This window comes from Osmerus eperlanus, chromosome 9 (genome assembly GCF_963692335.1).
Source record: "Osmerus eperlanus chromosome 9, fOsmEpe2.1, whole genome shotgun sequence".
Lineage (NCBI taxonomy): Eukaryota > Metazoa > Chordata > Actinopteri > Osmeriformes > Osmeridae > Osmerus > Osmerus eperlanus.
Genome location: NC_085026.1, coordinates 5,612,503 through 5,629,952, shown reverse-complemented (window position 1 = coordinate 5,629,952; position 17,450 = coordinate 5,612,503). Strand labels below are relative to the sequence as shown.

The following is a 17,450-nucleotide window of genomic DNA, read 5'->3' as shown; positions in this document are numbered from 1 at the left end:
AGGAGGGCGTGTGATGCCCCTGTCTCTAGGCAGAGGAGGGCATGTGATGCCCCTGTCTCTAGGCAGAGGAGGGCGTGTGATGCCCCTGTCTCTAGGAGGGCGTGTGGTGCCCCTGTCTCTAGGCAGAGGAGGGCGTGTGATGCCCCTGTCTCTAGGAGGGCGTGTGGTGCCCCTGTCTCTAGGCAGAGGAGGGCGTGTGATGCCCCTGTCTCTAGGCAGAGGAGGGCGTGTGGTGCCCCTGTCTCTAGGCAGAGGAGGGCCCGTGATGCCCCTGTCTCTAGACAGAGGAGGGCCCGTGATGCAAAGGAGGGTGTGTGGTGCTCTGGGCGATGTTCTGCTGGGAAACCCTGGTCCCAGGCCATTCATGTGGACGTCAGTTTGACACTTTCCAGCGACCCTAAAAAAGATCCTTGCAGACCAGGTACACCCCTTCATGGGAATGTCCTTCCCCGATGCCAGTGGCCTCTTTCAGCAGGATGGCGCGCCCTGCCACACTGCACACGTCATTGGGGGAACAGTTTGGGGAGCATGACGAGGTGTTGAAGGTGGAGCCCTGGCCTCCTCATTCCGCAGGCGTCAGTCTGGTTGAGCATTTGTGAGGACTTGTCCTGAACCGACAAGTCTGATCACGGCGCAGGTCCACCTCGCAGCTGACAGGACTGGAAAGATCTGCTGCTGGTGTCAGACGCCACGGCACGTCCTCAGGGTGTGGTAGAGGCCGGGGCCCGCGCTGTTTTGGCGGCATGCAGAGGACCAACCGGTTATTAGACAGGTGGTCATAATGTTTGGCTTGTCAGCCGATGTAGAAGATGAATGGCGAGGTATGAAGATATGTAGAGGATGATGAAGAATGTAATACACCCCATCCCCCCTGGTTGGGATGTAAGTAATGATGTGGCTGAAGTGTCTTGTAACTGTATCATTGCCCTCAAGGAAAGGCACCCAATTAGTATGTATGGTGCAGCAGGCAGGGACACACTGTGCTTCCATGTATCCCCTGTCCAATTACCCCCCCCCATCTATCTCTCTCTCACTCTCACTCTCACTCTCTCACACACACACACACATGATTATACGCACACAGAACTCGTACACACGCCAGCAACCCTCACACACGTTCACATCACACAAGAGCACACTCGCACGCAAACGCACACCCAAAAAGGTATTGTGAGCACCAATGTTAACACCCTTTATAAAAGACAGCCGTTATGTTGTAGCTATGCCCCCCTCCCTCCTGCTGTAGCTATGCCCCCCCTCTCCTGCTCTAGATATGCCCCCCCTCTCCTGCTGTAGATATGCCCCCCCCTCCTGCTGTAGATATGCCCCCCCTCTCCTGCTCTAGATATGCCCCCCCCTCTCCTGCTGTAGCTATGCCCCCCTCTCCTGCTGTAGATATGCCCCCTCTCTCCTGCTCTAGATATGCCCCCCCCTCTCCTGCTGTAGCTATGCCCCCCTCTCCTGCTGTAGATATGCCCCCCCTCTCCTGCTCTAGATATGCCCCCCCCTCTCCTGCTGTAGCTATGCCCCCCCTCTCCTGCTCTAGATATGCCCCCCCCTCTCCTGCTGTAGCTATGCCCCCCTCTCCTGCTGTAGATATGCCCCCCCTATCCTGCTCTAGATATGCCCCCCCCTCTCCTGCTCTAGATATGCCCCCCCTCTCCTGCTGTAGCTATGCCCCCCCCTCCTGCTGTAGCTATGCCCCCCCTCTCCTGCTCTAGATATGCCCCCCCCCTCCTGCTGTAGATATGCCCCCCCCTCCTGCTGTAGCTATGCCCCCCCTCTCCTGCTCTAGATATGCCCCCCCCCTCCTGCTGTAGATATGCCCCCCCCTCCTGCTGTAGATATGCCCCCCCCTCTCCTGCTGTAGATATGCCCCCCCCTCTCCTGCTGTAGCTATGCCCCCCTCTCCTGCTGTAGATATGCCCCCCCTCTCCTGCTCTAGATATGCCCCCCCCTCTCCTGCTGTAGCTATGCCCCCCTCTCCTGCTGTAGATATGCCCCCCCTCTCCTGCTCTAGATATGCCCCCCCTCTCCTGCTGTAGCTATGCCCCCCTCTCCTGCTGTAGATATGCCCCCCCTCTCCTGCTCTAGATATGCCCCCCCTCTCCTGCTCTAGATATGCCCCCCCTCTCCTGCTGTAGCTATGCCCCCCTCTCCTGCTGTAGATATGCCCCCCCTCTCCTGCTCTAGATATGCCCCCCCCTCTCCTGCTGTAGCTATGCCCCCCTCTCCTGCTGTAGATATGCCCCCCCTCTCCTGCTGTAGCTATGCCCCCCCCTCCTGCTGTAGATATGCCCCCCCCCTCCTGTTGTAGATATGCCCCCCCCTCCTGCTGTAGATATGCCACCCCCTCCTGCTGTAGCTATGCCCCCCTCTCCTGCTGTAGATATGCCCCCCCTCTCCTGCTCTAGATATGCCCCCCCCCCTCCTGCTGTAGATATGCCCCCCCCTCCTGCTGTAGATATGCCACCCCCTCCTGCTGTAGATATGCCCCCCCCTCCTGCTGTAGATATGCCCCCCCCTCCTGTACTCGGTCACGACTCAGTCTGTTTGTGCAGTATTGTCTGAGACTCAAGGTGATCTCAAAGTCACAGTGTCTGGTCTGGTGTGGAGAGGGGAGCAGGGTGAGAGCAGGAGCTGGTCTTTCCAAGGTGGACCGGTGGATGCACTAGCCGTGCCACAGGAGGGAGGAGGTAGATACAGGCAGGGGGTTGGTTGGGGGGGGGGCAGATGTATAGAGCAGTGGTTCTCAACCCTGGTCCTCAAGTACCCCCTGTCCAGCATGTTTTAGATGTTTCCCTGCTCCAACACACCTGATTCAGAAGCCTGTTAACGACCATTCATTTGAATCAGGTGTGTTGGAGCAGGGAAGGGGGTACTTGAGGACCAGGGTTGAGAACCACTGGTATAGAGGAAGGATGTAGAGATGGATGAATAGTGGCTGGAGGGAAGATGGTTACAGGTGGGGAGGGGTAATTGGGGATTTAGAGGCAGGCGGTGTGGACGGAAAGATGCAGGGTGGGGGGGTTGGCGGTATAGAGGCAGGCATGGTTTAGGCAGATGGATAGGGGTGAGGCTGGAGGTGTTAGGCGTGAGGCTGGAGAGGTTGGATAGGGGTGAGGCTGGAGGTGTTAGGCGTGAGGCTGGAGAGGTTGGATGGGGGTGAGGCTGGGATACTGGAGGGGTTGGATGGGGGTGAGGCTGGGATACTGGAGGGGTTGGATAGGGGCGAGGCTGGGATACTGGAGGGGTTGGACAGGGGCGAGGCTGGGATACTGGAGGGGTTGGATAGGGGCGAGGCTGGGATACTGGAGGGGTTGGACAGGGGCGAGGCTGGGATACTGGAGGGGTTGGACAGGGGCGAGGCTGGGATACTGGAGGGGTTGGATGGGGGCGAGGCTGGGATACTGGAGGGGTTGGGTGGGGGTGAGGCTGGGATACTGGAGGGGTTGGATGGGGGCGAGGCTGGGATACTGGAGGGGTTGGATGGGGGTGAGGCTGGCAGGGTGGGGGAGGAGCCTGTCCGGGGGGTGACCCTGTGCTGTTGTGTCCTCAGAGCAGCGGGAGGCAGAGCAGGAGGAGGGCAGCGAGGGCAGAGAGGAGGGGCAAGACTCCCCCACGGCCTGCAGAGACGACGTCCACCTTTACACCAACCAGAACAGCCCTGGACCAGGTAAGGGTCTGGGGGGGCGGGAGCCTGGAGGCTTCTCGTTTGGGGGGGGGGGGGGGGGGGTTGTTTATCAGCGATTAGGTGACTGGAGCTGGGGGGAGAAGGGGGTAGGGGGTGACAGGTCAGTCTGGCACCAGGTGCTGGGCCCTGTGGCAGCATCTTAGCTGCGGCCGCAGGTAATTTGCCCCATATCCCTGGTACACCGCAGGTCAACAGGTTAGTGTTGCCTTGGCAACAGTCCCCAGGTGCACAAGGAGAGCGAGTGTGACAGGTGACTGCTTTCCCCCACGGGCTCTCTGGGAGACCCACGGTGAGTCTGGCAGGAGGAGAGGATCGCTCCTGATCACCTGATGTCACTGCTGCCAGACGACCGCAGGCATGGACTCGGTCACGACAAGAAACATGTGACTGTCTACGATCGTGCGTGTGCGTGTGTGTGTGTGTTTGAGCGTATGGGATGATGTCATAATGAACAGACAAACGGGCCACTTCCTCTGGAAGCCGTCGCCGCCACGCTAGAACCGCGCTTACGCAACCCCATCGTTCATTTGAATATCATTAACCATAATTGGCACCCCCCACCCTTGCTTGTACATGCAGCCCAGCGGGGAAATGAATCGTCTCACAAGTCCTTCTTCCTGCTCCTAATCCACCACACATTCAGGATTACCTTAAGCCACATAGCGAAATGTACAGAAGCCATTACAGAGGGCCTAGGTAATCCTATATGGAGATCTCCTCATGGCTGAAGCCTGACAGCAATTAGAGCAGCTCTCTCTCCTAGGGAGATGAGCCCAGCAGCCCTTTGATAGGACGGCTTTGATGAACCAAATCCTACACTCTCTCTGATAGTCTCATTTTAGAATCGGCTCCTCTGCCTCTCCTCTCCTGCCTTCTTTCCTCTGCCTCTCCTCTCCTGCCTTCTTTCCTCTGCCTCTCCTCTCTTGCCTTCTGTCCTCTGCCTCTCCTCTCCTTCCTCCTCACCTCTATCTCTCCTGCTCTGCCTCTCCGCTGCTCTCATCTGCCTTTCCCCTCCTCCCCTGCCTCTTCTCCTGCCTCCTCTCCCCTGCCTCTCTTGTCAACCCCTTGCCTCCAGGCGTGCACACCTAGACACCGGTGCACGTGGATTTACTGATCTGTCCCGGGGTGCTTGGCGGAGGTGTTGTCAGGATGGTCGCTCTGTTACTAGGACTCCCCTCTGAGGAGGAGGAAGAGTACGAGGTTGGAAGAGGAAGAATGACTGGTTTGATTTCCTGCCGGAGCAGACTCGGGTAGCAGGGGAGGGAAGCCCGTCTCCTAATCAGGTCATCCTTCCTGTTCCCGGGGAAGACTGGGTTATGCAACGCGGGAGGGAGGGAGAGGTACTGAGAAGACAAGGCTGCTCTCTCCCAGGCTGCACATCAAAGGAGCTCGCACCTAAAACGCTCTCTCTGCTCCCCGCACAAGCGGCAGCAAATGTAGAATGGATTTTTTCATGGATTTTTTGGGGTGCTTCTCGCACTGTAGCCGATATCATTCCAGACCTTTGTACTTGTTCAGAGGACATGGAACCAGCTTCTCTTTTACAAAGTGCGTGTTGTGTCCTTATCAGTGCAGAACTCCCAATCCCTGCTCTGTAGGAGCTTTTCGAGGCCACCCTCTCGACATTTCAGCAGGATTAAATCCATTTCCCAAGTCCAAGTCCTTCCACAGCGCTTCTTCAGCTGTTCACGTTTGAGGGTCCAGGACCTGGTCCAGCTCCAGGCCTTCGTCCCTGGTCTGGAGGTGGTGGACCTCACGGTCCTCAGCCACAGCTACCACAGTGCTGTAATCACTCCCTCTCCCTCCTCCTCCTCTAGATTCCGATGATTCTGGCTGCGTCCTACTGAACACATCTCGGAAGGTAAGGATGCTGTTAAGACCTCCATGGCTGGCGTTGGTCCTGACCCGGCCCATGGGGTCTGGGGTTGGTACTGGAGCTGTTCACATGGCTCAGTGCTGCTGTTTGAACCAGAAACATCAGTGTTGTCCTGTCCTGAGATGCTTGGAGCTAGTATGTCTGTATACATCTCGATCTGTCTTCCTGTGCCTGTCTGTCTGTCTGTCTGTCCGTCTCCCTTCCCTCTCTCCCTCACGCTTATCTCTCCCTCCCCTTCCGTTCTGCCCTTTCATCTCTCTTCCGCTCCCTCCATCTCCTCTCTTCCTTCCTTCCCTCTCCCTTCTCGCCCCACATCCTCCATCGACCCCCCCCCCCCCCCCCGTTTCCAGTATGTGAAGCTGATGAACTTTGAGGAGGAGGTGCGTGCACACCGAGACCTGGACGGCTTCCTGGCGCGGGCCAGCATCCTGCTGGACGAGACGGCGGCGTCCCTGGACGACGTGCTGAAGAGGATGCTGCACCACGTGGGCCAGGAGAACCACACCGCCGAGCCCGGCTGCAACTTCGAGGACGTCATGAGCATGCTGTTCACCGACGCCGGGGCGCAGGAGGTCAGCGGTAAGCACGGCGACGCCGTCTCCACCTCCGGGACATAACTACGTGTTCGCTACACTGTTCGCTATCATAACTGGGGAGGGAGTCAGGTGGCTGAGCGGTGAGGGAATCAGGCTAGTAATCCGAACGTTGCCAGTTCGATTCCCGGTCATGCCAACTGACGTTGTGTCCTTGGGCAAGGCACTTCACCCTACTTGCCTCGGGGGAATGTCCCTGTACTTACTACTACTTACTTAGTCGCTCTGGATAAGAGACTAAATGACTAAATGTAAATGTAAATAACTGACCACTAGGGTGGATAAGTCAGGGTTAGGTCACAGAACAGTCAGGATCGGTAAAGGAACAGTCAGGGTAGATCAGATAAGTCAGGGTAGATGGAACAGTCAGGGTAGATAAGAGAACAGTCAGGGTTAGATCACAGAACAGTCAGGATCGATAAAAGAACAGTCAGAATAGATCAGATAAGTCAGGGTAGATAAGAGAACAGTCAGCATGGATAAAATAACAGTCAGGGTAGATGGAACAGTCAGGGTAGGTGGAACAGAAAGGGTAGGCAGAGGGCAGTCAGGCCTGTCAGGGTAGCAGACTCTGGCCTGACACTTTTCTAGCCAGAAGGTGCTTGTGTGTCCGTAGCTCACACTAATCTAGGAGGTGATAATTAACTTCTGTCATCGATAACTCGTGCAGCAACTATCTCCTTAAACTTCCCTCAGAGCTTCTCCTGTCTGTCTGATCCCACGGCAACATGTCTCTGAGTTACCATGGCAACATGTCTCTGGTTCATCACAGCCACATGTCTCTGGTTCATCATCTCCTAACAGACTTAGAGGGGTTTCCTGCAGCAACATAGCCCCACTCAGGATGTCAGGTTGTTTAATCATTTGACAGTAGGCTGCACTACAATAAGCTGAGTTGACCAGACCACACTAGACTCCTACTTGGCAGGATAGAGGCAGAGTAAAGACAGGTGGAGAGGCAGGGTGTAGAGGCGGAGGAGAGGGGAGATCAAGGAGAGGCAGGGTAGATTAGAGGCAGAGGAGAGGCAGGGTAGAGGATTTATCAGGATGTAGCATGCCTTGGCTGCCTGATAAAGTGCAGAGAGATTAGAACCATTTCATAATTAGCAGAACTATCCCCAAATAGTAATGTTTTTTTTTACATTGGTAAAAAATCTTTTTAGCTAAAAAGTAAATTTATCAATAATAACTACAGTTTATTCTTTAGGTAAAATGGACCACTACTGTAGAAGTAAAATAAGCGGTTGAATTGTTGAACCCATAACACCTGTGGTGACTACTAAGATGATGATAATGATACTAAAATGATTGACAACTTTTGAATAATCACTCTATGCTTCTATCCTCAGAGACTGCTGCTTCTCTCTCTCTCTCTCTCTCTCTCTCTCTCTCTCTCTCTCTCTCTCTCTCTCTCTCTCTCTCTCTCTCTCTCTCTCTCTCTCTCTCTCTCTCTCTCTCTCTCTCTCTCTCTCTCTCTCTCTCTCTCTCTCTCTCTCTCTCTCTTTTTTTTTTCACCCTTCGTTCCTCCTCTCTCTTTTGATATGTATCTCTCTTTTGCTATGTCTCTCTCTCCCTCTGCGTGTCTCCCTGTGTCTCTGATTGTGGGTGCTGTTTATGATGATTGTGCTATAATTCCTCCTGAAATTACTGTCACCTCTGATCGATCTCGCTGGCTCTTCACTTTGCCTCCATTTACATAATTCCCTCCTGCTTTATTTGTTGACTCGAATCAAAATGCCCAAAATGTTGTATTTTTATTCAACAAAATGCAAGAGGACTCTTTTCCCTCTCACCCAGCGTGCAAGCCTGTGGTTAATGTGAGGATGGGTGTAGGTGGGGGGGGGGGGGGGGGGGTTGTCAAGGGCGGGGGTGTTGCGAAACATCTGTGTGTACCTGTTTATCAACCGTACCTTCCAGCACGACTCTCTAGAAACACCAGGGATAGCCTTCCGCCACCGGGGGACAAGTCAGAATAAGAAATTAAATCATCTCATTGCTTATTCATGTTGAAACTGACATGACAAATGATCCTGGGGCCTCAGCTCTTCTCCATTCTTCCACTTAAATTGGAGAATTCTTTTGTTTCAGTTTGACTTTTCACCCTTATCGATGATGAAATACATTTTGAGGTAATAGTGTGTAGACGGTAATCAAGATCCCATCTCCTCTGCGGATGGCAGACACAAGGGGGGGCTGCCCAGGAACATTGTGTTTAATATGCACGAGGCTGAGCAAGGGAGGAAATGAAACTTTGGTTCACCACATATGTATGTGTGTGAATGACTAAGTACTGTGTGTGTGTGTGTGTGTGTGTGTGTGTGTGTGTGTGTGAGAGAGAGAGAGAGAGAGAGAGGGGGAGTGTGTGTGTGTGTGTGCAGAGAGCAGTCGGTGACAGAAAATTCCAAAGTTAATCAGTGTTTTCTCTCCTCTCCGTCCATATGTCTAAATCCAATCTTCTCCCCCTCTCCTTGGTTCCCTTGTGCAGCCAAGTCTCAAAGTTTCGTTTTCTTTGACGACGGTAAGCTGTGCGAAGTGGATGAGAAGGTCAACATTGGCCACCATGAGGTTGTGATGTGTCCTGCTTCAGAGCTCATCCCCATCAGAGTGTTTGTTCGTCTGCTGTGTAGGACTGGGTCGATGTATTGAGCCATGAGCTGGTCGGAGGGAAACCTAGTCAAACGTTGGGCCATGTCCCAGAGATACAAACAAACTCTTCTACTGAAACATCTGTGCTTTGACTCAGTTTAAATCCCTTCATCTGGATCAGTCTTCTGTATTTGTTGGGCAAAATTACCAAAATGGCCATTGAGTAGTGATGAAGCCTTAAGCATTGATATGGATATCGTTGTAGCCTATCAGTGACGAGCTGCAGATACCCCCCCCCCTCCCCTCTCCATCGCCCATAAGTTACCTTACTTGTAATCGACCCATTCCTAGTGACCCTCTCATCAGCCAATCACATTATTTAGCATGTGTCTTCTGCATTGTGATTGGCTGTGGTGTAATGTGCCTGGTGTAAGCAGGGGTGGAGAGTGTTGATCCCTTTCTAGAAAGGGCTTCTGGCCCCGCCCCCCCCTGCCCTCAGGGACGCTCACACACCTCTCCAAGCGTGCACTCATCTGCCAGTATTATGGGATGTATCCTGAGGGTTAAAGGGCTTGTTGTGTCATTTCATGCTGCCGTCGTGTCCAGTGGAGAGGCGTCCCAGTGGGGAACGCTCCCGAGCCGCTGAGCTCTGAGGAGCGCGTTCCCTCAGGCCTTCCCGTCGCTGTCACACGCTTCCAAGCAGGACGTCTGAAGTTACTGGTCACGTGACAAACAGTCTGGCAGGCTATCTGCTCTGTGTACACCAACCAACCGCTAATTTCTGCAAGCATTATCCTCGCATGCAGTTTAAGAAAATTGAAAATAAATTGGAGAGCGTTTTTTTTCCCCTCCAAACTTTACCAAGCGTATAACTCGGTTAAAGAATCCTACAATAGGCCAATAGGCAGTCACATCAAAGGAGACCAGCCAACCAGACTCCTAGCTTCTCGTCCTCAGAACAACCCACTTTCCATTGAAGTGTGTTGTGTTTGATATACAATGTGTGTGTGTTTCTGTGAGCTTACAATGTGTGTCAACACATCAAACACTGACGAAATCTAGAAGAAATCTCAAAAACAGAAACAGTGTCCAGCGTGGCAGCATGTTAATGACTTGCGTTTAGGCCAGCTGCCGGTCCAGCCTGGTGACCACAGACAGGTGGACCGCAGCGACAGTCTGCCCACACACATCTCACACATCAAACGCACCCCTGCAGCAGCTGTGCAGGCGCACTGACATGAATAACCATGTCCAGTGTGTCCCTTCTGTGTCTGAGTCAACTGATATGTCTCTCTCTGTCCATGTCCCAGCCCAGTGGGATTAGAGCTGTCTGTCTGTCTGCTCTGAGTGGTGGATCTCTATCCCTAGACATGCCTGTGACTAGTCTTCTGTCCTGCTAGCCTGATGGTCTGGTCTGTGACTAGCTTGTTGGTGTGGTATGTGACTAGCCTGCTAGCCTGTTGGTATAGACTGTGACTAGCCTGCTAGCCTGTTGGTATAGACTGTGACTAGACTGATAGCCTGTTGGTATAGAGTAGACTGTGACTAACCTGCCATCCTGCTAGCCTGTTGGTAGACTGTAACTAGCCTGCTATCATGCTAGTTTGTTGGTATAGACTGTGATTAGTCTGCTAGCCTGTTGAAATGGGGAAACTCAGGCAGCTCACTGACGTCAATGAGAATTTGGAAGGTTTTGATTATGACATGCCTGTCAGGCTTAGTGCTATTAATTGAATCCCAGTCCATCTTATTCTCTCTCATTTTCTTTTTTCTCTGAGTGTGTCTCTGAGCATCTGTCTCTCTCTCTCTCTCTCTCACTACCCTTCTACTCACCCTTGTCTCTCCTTTCCTTTTTTCCCTCTCTTTCTCAACCTCCTCTAACCCCCTCTGCCCCCCTCCCACCACCACCACCCCCCTCCTCTGGCTCAGTAATTCTGTTGTCATGGCGACACCCATCATTTTCTGGCATGAATGGAGAATGTCTTATTGATGAGATGGGGATGGGGGGAACGGGGGGTGGGGGGTTGGGGGATGGGGGGGCAGGGAGAATCACACTGATAGGGAAATGATGTGGCTAGCTGCTCATGATACCCAACATGTCTCCTGGACTCGGTAAACTAGTCAGTACAGGAGAACAACAAACACACCCGGCTTTGGCTCTGCACCCTGGGGGGGGGGGGGGGGGGGGGGGGGGTTCTGTAGCTGCCTCGGGTATACCAGCAGCGCTGCTGGGAAGTCATCACAAAGACGACGCTGACAGAACCGTCAGGCAGGTCTTTGGTTTCCATGTGAACCCTCCGCTCCGTTCAGTGTTCCAGTATGTGTCGGATGGAGCATCCAGCCTGCTGTGGTGTGGTGTGCATGTAGACGTGGTGCTGTGTTTGTTGTTCAAGGTGGGGTGTGGGTGGGGTGGGTTAGGATCAGGGTGTGTTACAGTGAGGTTGAATTAGGGCGAGGGTGGGTGAGGGTGGGTTAGGGTTAAGGTTGCTGAGATCGAGTTAGGATCAGGGTGGGTGAGGTTGAGTTACGGTAGGGTAGGGTGAGTATGGGATAGGGTTAGGGTCAGGTTTAAGACCAGGATTAGGGTCATGATTAGCATTAGGGCTGGGGTTCAGGTTAAGGCCACGGTAAAGGTCAGGGGTTAACCTGTGGTGTTCTTACAGTGCACCTGCTGTCAGAGACCATGCAAGGGGTCACTGCCACGGCAACGGGGATTCAGTACCAGCAGTCCTGGCTCTGCATCCTGTAAGTAACATTTCTCTGTGTGTGTGTGTTTTAGGGAATAAAGAACTCAGAGGGTGTTAATGATAATGACAGTGATCTGAGGAGCAGGCTTGGCTAGCCGCTTCTGAATGAGCTGTGTGTGGGAGGGTCGCTGACCTGTGTATGGGAAGGTCGCTGACCCCTGTGACCTGTGTGTTGAAGGTGCAACGTGAAGAGCCTGCAGAGGCGGCACGTGTGCATCTCTCGTCTGGAGCGTCCTCAGAACTGGGGGGAGAACTGCTGTGAGGTCCGCTACGTCATCCTCATCCTGGCCCCCCTCAAAATGGTAACCCCCTCCCCCCCCACATACACACACTCACAAACTACCAGCAACCCTACCCCCCCCCCCCCCTCACACACATACACACTTCTACCAGCAAACCTGCCCCACACCTCCACCAGCAAACCTGCCCCACACCTCCACCAGCAAACCTGCCCCACACACCTCCACCAGCAAACCTGCCCCACACACCTCCACCAGCAAACCTGCCCCACACACCTCCACCAGCAAACCTGCCCCACACCTCCACCAGCAAACCTGCCCCACACACCTCCACCAGCAAACCTGCCCCACACCTCCACCAGCAAACCTGCCCCACACACCTCCACCAGCAAACCTGCCCCACACACCTCCACCAGCAAACCTACCCCACACCTCCACCAGCAAACCTGCCCCACACCTCCACCAGCAAACCTGCCCCACACACCTCCACCAGCAAACCTGCCCCACACCTCCACCAGTAAACCTGCCCCACACCTCCACCAGCAAACCTGCCCCACACACCTCCACCAGCAAACCTGCCCCACACCTCCACCAGCAAACCTGCCCCACACCTCTACCAGCAAACCTGCCCCACACACCTCCACCAGCAAACCTGCCCCACACCTCCACCAGCAAACCTGCCCCACACCTCCACCAGCAAACCTGCCCCACACACCTCCACCAGCAAACCTGCCCCACACCTCCACCAGCAAACCTGCCCCACACACCTCCACCAGCAAACCTGCCCCACACCTCCACCAGCAAACCTGCCCCACACCTCCACCAGCAAACCTGCCCCACACCTCCACCAGCAAACCTGCCCCACACACCTCCACCAGCAAACCTGCCCCACACACCTCCACCAGCAAACCTGCCCCACACCTCCACCAGCAAACCTGCCCCACACCTCCACCAGCAAACCTGCCCCACACACCTCCACCAGCAAACCTGCCCCACACCCCACACACCTCCACCAGCAACCCTGCCCCACCCCCACCCCCCCCACACACACACACCTCTACCAGCTACCAGATTTAGAAGAACAACCATTCCATTTCTGGGAGATGTGATTAACTGGGACAGAAGCTCTCAAACACACACATTCACTTCTCCACACACACACATTCACATATCCACACACACACATACATTCACACACACACACACACACACACACATTTGCTGATACACACACACTTATAAGCACAGATACCACACACACACACACACACAAAGAAACCCAGACAGCTTAGTGAAAGACTGTGGCAGTTTGAGCTTTGTGTTTGCTCCATCTCCTGTTCTCCTCCTGACAGAAAAGCACCAAGACAGCGATGGAGCTGGGCCGCACCTTTGCCACCATGTTCTCTGACATCTCCTTCAGGCAGAAGCTGCTGGAGACCAAGACCCAGGAGGAGTTCAAGGAGGCCCTGGTCTTCCAGAGACACCAGCTCACCGCCGCCAATCAGAAGCCCACCACCGTCGAGGAGGAGGAGACAGACCCCCATAGCCACAAACCTCTCAAGGTGTGTGTTTGTGGAGAGGAGGGGGGGGGGGGGTTGTGGGGGGTGTTAGGTTGATCTTCTGTTCTGTCCATTTCTCTACCTCCCTCTCTCTCTACCTCTGTCCATCTCTCTTCTTCCTTCTCTTTCTCTACCTCCCCCTTTCCTCCCTCCCTCTTACACTTTCTCTCTTCCTCCCTGTCTTTCTCTCTCTCGTCTCTTCATCTCTCCCTCTCTCTACCCCTCTCTCTCTACCGCCCTCTCTCTACTTTGCTTTCTCGTACTCTCTCTCTTCCTCCCTTCCTCCGAGATGCCCTTTTTCCTCTGCTTGCTCCAGTCCCCCTCTCTTCTCGTTCTAATCAATCAGCATAAACTTTTGCCAGCCTTCCTCATCAGATGAATAACCTTCCATCTCTGTCCTCACAGCCTCTCTCCTAGCCTCCTTCATCCTCACAGCTTCTCTCCTAGCCTCCTTCATCCTCACAGCTTCTCTCCTAGCCTCCTACATCCTTACAGCTTCTCTCCTAGCCTCCTACATCCTTACAGCTTCTCTCCTAGCCTCCTTCATCCTCACAGCTTCTCTCCTAGCCTCCTACATCCTTACAGCTTCTCTCCTAACCTCCTGCATCCTCACAGCCTCTCTCATGGCTTCCTACATCGCAGGCAGACAGGGAGACAGGCAGACAGAGAGGGAGACAGGCAGACATGCAGACAGAGAGGGAGACAGGCAGACATGCAGACAGTCTTCCAGCCAGAGTCCTCCTGGGGAGGGTTCAGCCCACCTCCTACCTCAGCAGGCCTAGCAGGACCACCCACCACAACATTTGTTTCATACTTCCAGAAATAAAATGGGGCCAAGTTGTTGTGTGTTTTGTTTCAACTCTTCCCCCCCCCCCACCCCCTCCCTCTCCCGAACACTATCACCCACTCTGACGAATGGCAAACAGGTGGACGAATATTTCTCTGGGAAACCTTGTTTATCAAAGCAGGGCCGGGCTCTGGCCAGGGGCCATGGCAGTCTGCCCCACACACACACCCTTGTAATAATAAATGATTTCATTATGTATAGGTTTTTAATGGACAAGCTTGTGTGGCTTCGTAAAAGCAGCTCGGAGAGAAATGAGGCCTTTTGTTTCAGCATTCCAGGGTGTTTACATCAAGATCACCGTTTTTTTTGGGGGGGGGGGCTGAAAACAGACACATAAATGTCAGATAAGAGAAGAGAGATGTTTACCCTCAGTCCCTCACCCTCCTATACTTCCCCCCCAAACCCACTAAGCTCTCATAGAAGCACACACCTTAAGTACTCATTTACATACCTTGAAAGAAGTGCCTATATGATACACCTCAAAAAGCATTTCTGCTTTATTGAAGTAGAGATAGAGAAGGGAGGCCGTGCAGTTAATTTCCCAGGTTGGATTTGAACCCAGGCACCTGCAACAAGACCCAGGACTGAATAACAGGCCACTGATGTGGATGCTAACGTACTATTGTTTTCAGCTGAAGCAATAAAAAAAGAATGAAATCAAAAATCTTTTTTAAATGCTCATGTTTGCATCAAGTGATTGTTTTTTCTTCAGTAAGTAGAGTAATGAGCAGGATAACGTACAGCGTGAAAATGGAAACCCTGACCAGGTGCTGGACCTCCTCGTGCATGATGCCACTGTTTGGTTCTCAGGGCCCTCCTGCTGTACGCCCCTTAAAGTTCTCCCAGCAGCAGCTTGTGTGCACTGCTGTTGTTCCAACAAAACAAATGGATCGTAATGAACTAGCTGGTATCTTTATGGTGTATCTGGCAGTGTGCAGTGCTACATGACTCTGTATGTCCACAGTGTAAGGACTTCTTCAAGGCTGGAAGAGGAATCTACGATGACTTGTGTCGCAGGCTGCCCCTCTACCCCTCTGATTTCACTGACGGTAGGTTGGGGCTTCTCCACCTCCTCTTCCTCCTCTTCCTCCTCTTCCTCCTCTTCCTTCTCCAGCTCCTCTTCCTTCTCCACCTCCTCTTCCTTCTCCAGCTCCTCTTCCTCCTCCACCTCCTCTTCCTTCTCCAGCTCCTCTTCCTCCTCTTCCTCCTCCACCTCCTCTTCCTCCTCTTCCTTCTCCAGCTCCTCTTCCTTCTCCACCTCCTCTTCCTTCTCCACCTCCTCTTCCTTCTCCACCTCCTCTTCCTCCTCCACCTCCTCTTCCTTCTCCAGCTCCTCTTCCTTCTCCAGCTCCTCTTCCTCCTCCACCTCCTCTTCCTTCTCCAGCTCCTCTTCCTCCTCTTCCTCCTCCACCTCCTCTTCCTTCTCCACCTCCTCTTCCTTCTCCAGCTCCTCTTCCTCCTCCACCTCCTCTTCTTCCTCCATCTCCTTCCTCCTCTACCCGGTGTGACCTGACGTATGTCTCCTCAGGTGTTGTGGGCAGCAACAAGTCCCTGCTGAAGTACATGACCACCGCCATCTTCCTTTACATCGCCATCCTGCTCCCTGCCATTGCTTTCGGCTCCCTCAACGACGAGAGCACGCGCGGCGAGATTGGTAGGGACACACATCGTAGACACACACACCTCACATGCATATCCCCCCCCCACACACACACACACACACACACGTGACTGTGTTCTAAAGGGTCCGTGCTTGCTGTCCCCAGACGTCCAGAAGACCATCGTGGGTCAGAGCATCGGAGGGATCATCTACTCCCTGTTTGCAGGCTCTCCTCTGGTCGTGCCTCTCACCACGGCTCCTTTGGCTATCTACATATCTGGTATGTCTCACGCGCTCCCTCACCTTCACCCGTCACTCTCTCTCCATCTCTCTCTCTCCATCTCTTTCTCCATAGCTCTCCATCGCTCTCTCTCTCTCTCTCTCTCCATCTCTCTCTCTCTCTCTCTCTCTCTCTCTCTCTCTCTCTCTCTCTCTCTCTCTCTCTCTCTCTCTCTCTCTCTCTCTCTCTCTCTCTCTCTCTCTCTCTCTCTCTCTCTCTCTCTCTCTCTCTCTCTCCATCTCTCTCTCCCTCACACTCACTCCTCCGCTCCATCAGATAAATGCCAATAGTGTTTGGGGATAGTCAGTAGATGATGTCTGGAACCCAGAGAGGCAGCCGTAGTTCCCCAGGGCCTTGGGAGACCTAGCTGGGAATACACTACAGTAGAGAGGTTTATTTGGCAATTTGTTTATTTACTTATGTATGTCTGTAATTATTGTATTTGTTTTGTTTGGAATTTAAGTTGTGTTGACTGCTGGAAGCTGTGGAATGGAGATCCACTAATGGCCAGTGATGCCAAGATGCAGTTTTAATATCGAACTTGTTTATTTGGATGTGGTCTGGTGATGTTTGAAGTCATTGTGATAGGATCGCACTAAGCCCATTCTGGTGGGCCTGATTGGAGACCATTACCAGGAGTGTTTGTCTGAGTAAAACCGTGGTTTGTTTGTGAAATCTTCACTCATCTGGACACAAATACACAAGAGGAAACATCTCATTCATTCACTGCTCTGCCTGTGTCCTCGTTTAGTAGTCTGGCTGCTTTGAAGTCTAAATGAAGTCATCAAATGCTGCAGCCTTTTTTTTTCTTCACATTTTTGCATCTTCCCCAGGGTGTAATTTTTCTCTGTCAGAGTGATGTGTTTTTTAGCAGCAGACAACCACCAGTCAGTCCTGTTACATGAAGAGTCTGTTCACTGCTGATGTGTAGTATCTAGGTTGTTTGGTAGGGATATAGTGTAGCAAGCACACAGGCAGGCATCGTACACCCATATAGTTCTGGATGCCCTCTATAGAATGAGGAGGAGGAGGAGGGGGGCGAGGGAATCACGCTAGGCTACACCTTACGAGATGTGATGGTCAGGCTTATCTGCTGTGTGTGTGACCGCGGTGATGTGGCTGTGTGCCTGCAGTGATTCGAGGGATCTGTGATGACTACGATCTGAACTTCACTGCGTTCTACGCGTGCATCGGCCTGTGGAACAGCTTCTTCCTCATCCTGGGAGGAGTCTTCAACGCCAGTCTGATAGTCAAGCTCTTCAAGAGGTCAGCCTGTTCGCCTGCAATATCACACGAGTCCCGACCCCACGGGCCTCTGTGACATCACTGAGCACATGTTACTATGACATCACTGAGCACATGTTACTGTGACATCACTGAGCACATGTTACTATGACATCACTGAGCACATGTTACTGTGACATCACTG

At 53.2% G+C, this 17,450-nt stretch overlaps 1 protein-coding gene across 3 annotated transcripts in view; it reads left to right on the top strand.

Moving 5' to 3' along the window:
* The window catches only part of slc4a11 (solute carrier family 4 member 11), a 38,404-nt gene that overhangs the window by 14,221 nt on the left and 6,733 nt on the right, over positions 1–17,450 (top strand). For 2 of the 3 annotated variants that reach the window (XM_062469079.1, XM_062469080.1), the window contains exons 3-13: positions 3,560–3,676; positions 5,512–5,555; positions 5,921–6,149; positions 8,649–8,681; positions 11,413–11,494; positions 11,675–11,798; positions 13,088–13,297; positions 15,106–15,190; positions 15,670–15,795; positions 15,908–16,021; positions 17,155–17,287. In XM_062469079.1, the coding sequence (XP_062325063.1) occupies positions 3,560–3,676; positions 5,512–5,555; positions 5,921–6,149; positions 8,649–8,681; positions 11,413–11,494; positions 11,675–11,798; positions 13,088–13,297; positions 15,106–15,190; positions 15,670–15,795; positions 15,908–16,021; positions 17,155–17,287 (1,297 nt within the window). The remainder of the gene's footprint in view (positions 1–3,559; positions 3,677–5,511; positions 5,556–5,920; positions 6,150–8,648; positions 8,682–11,412; positions 11,495–11,674; positions 11,799–13,087; positions 13,298–15,105; positions 15,191–15,669; positions 15,796–15,907; positions 16,022–17,154; positions 17,288–17,450) is intronic. The other variant, XM_062469081.1, reaches the window with a different exon arrangement.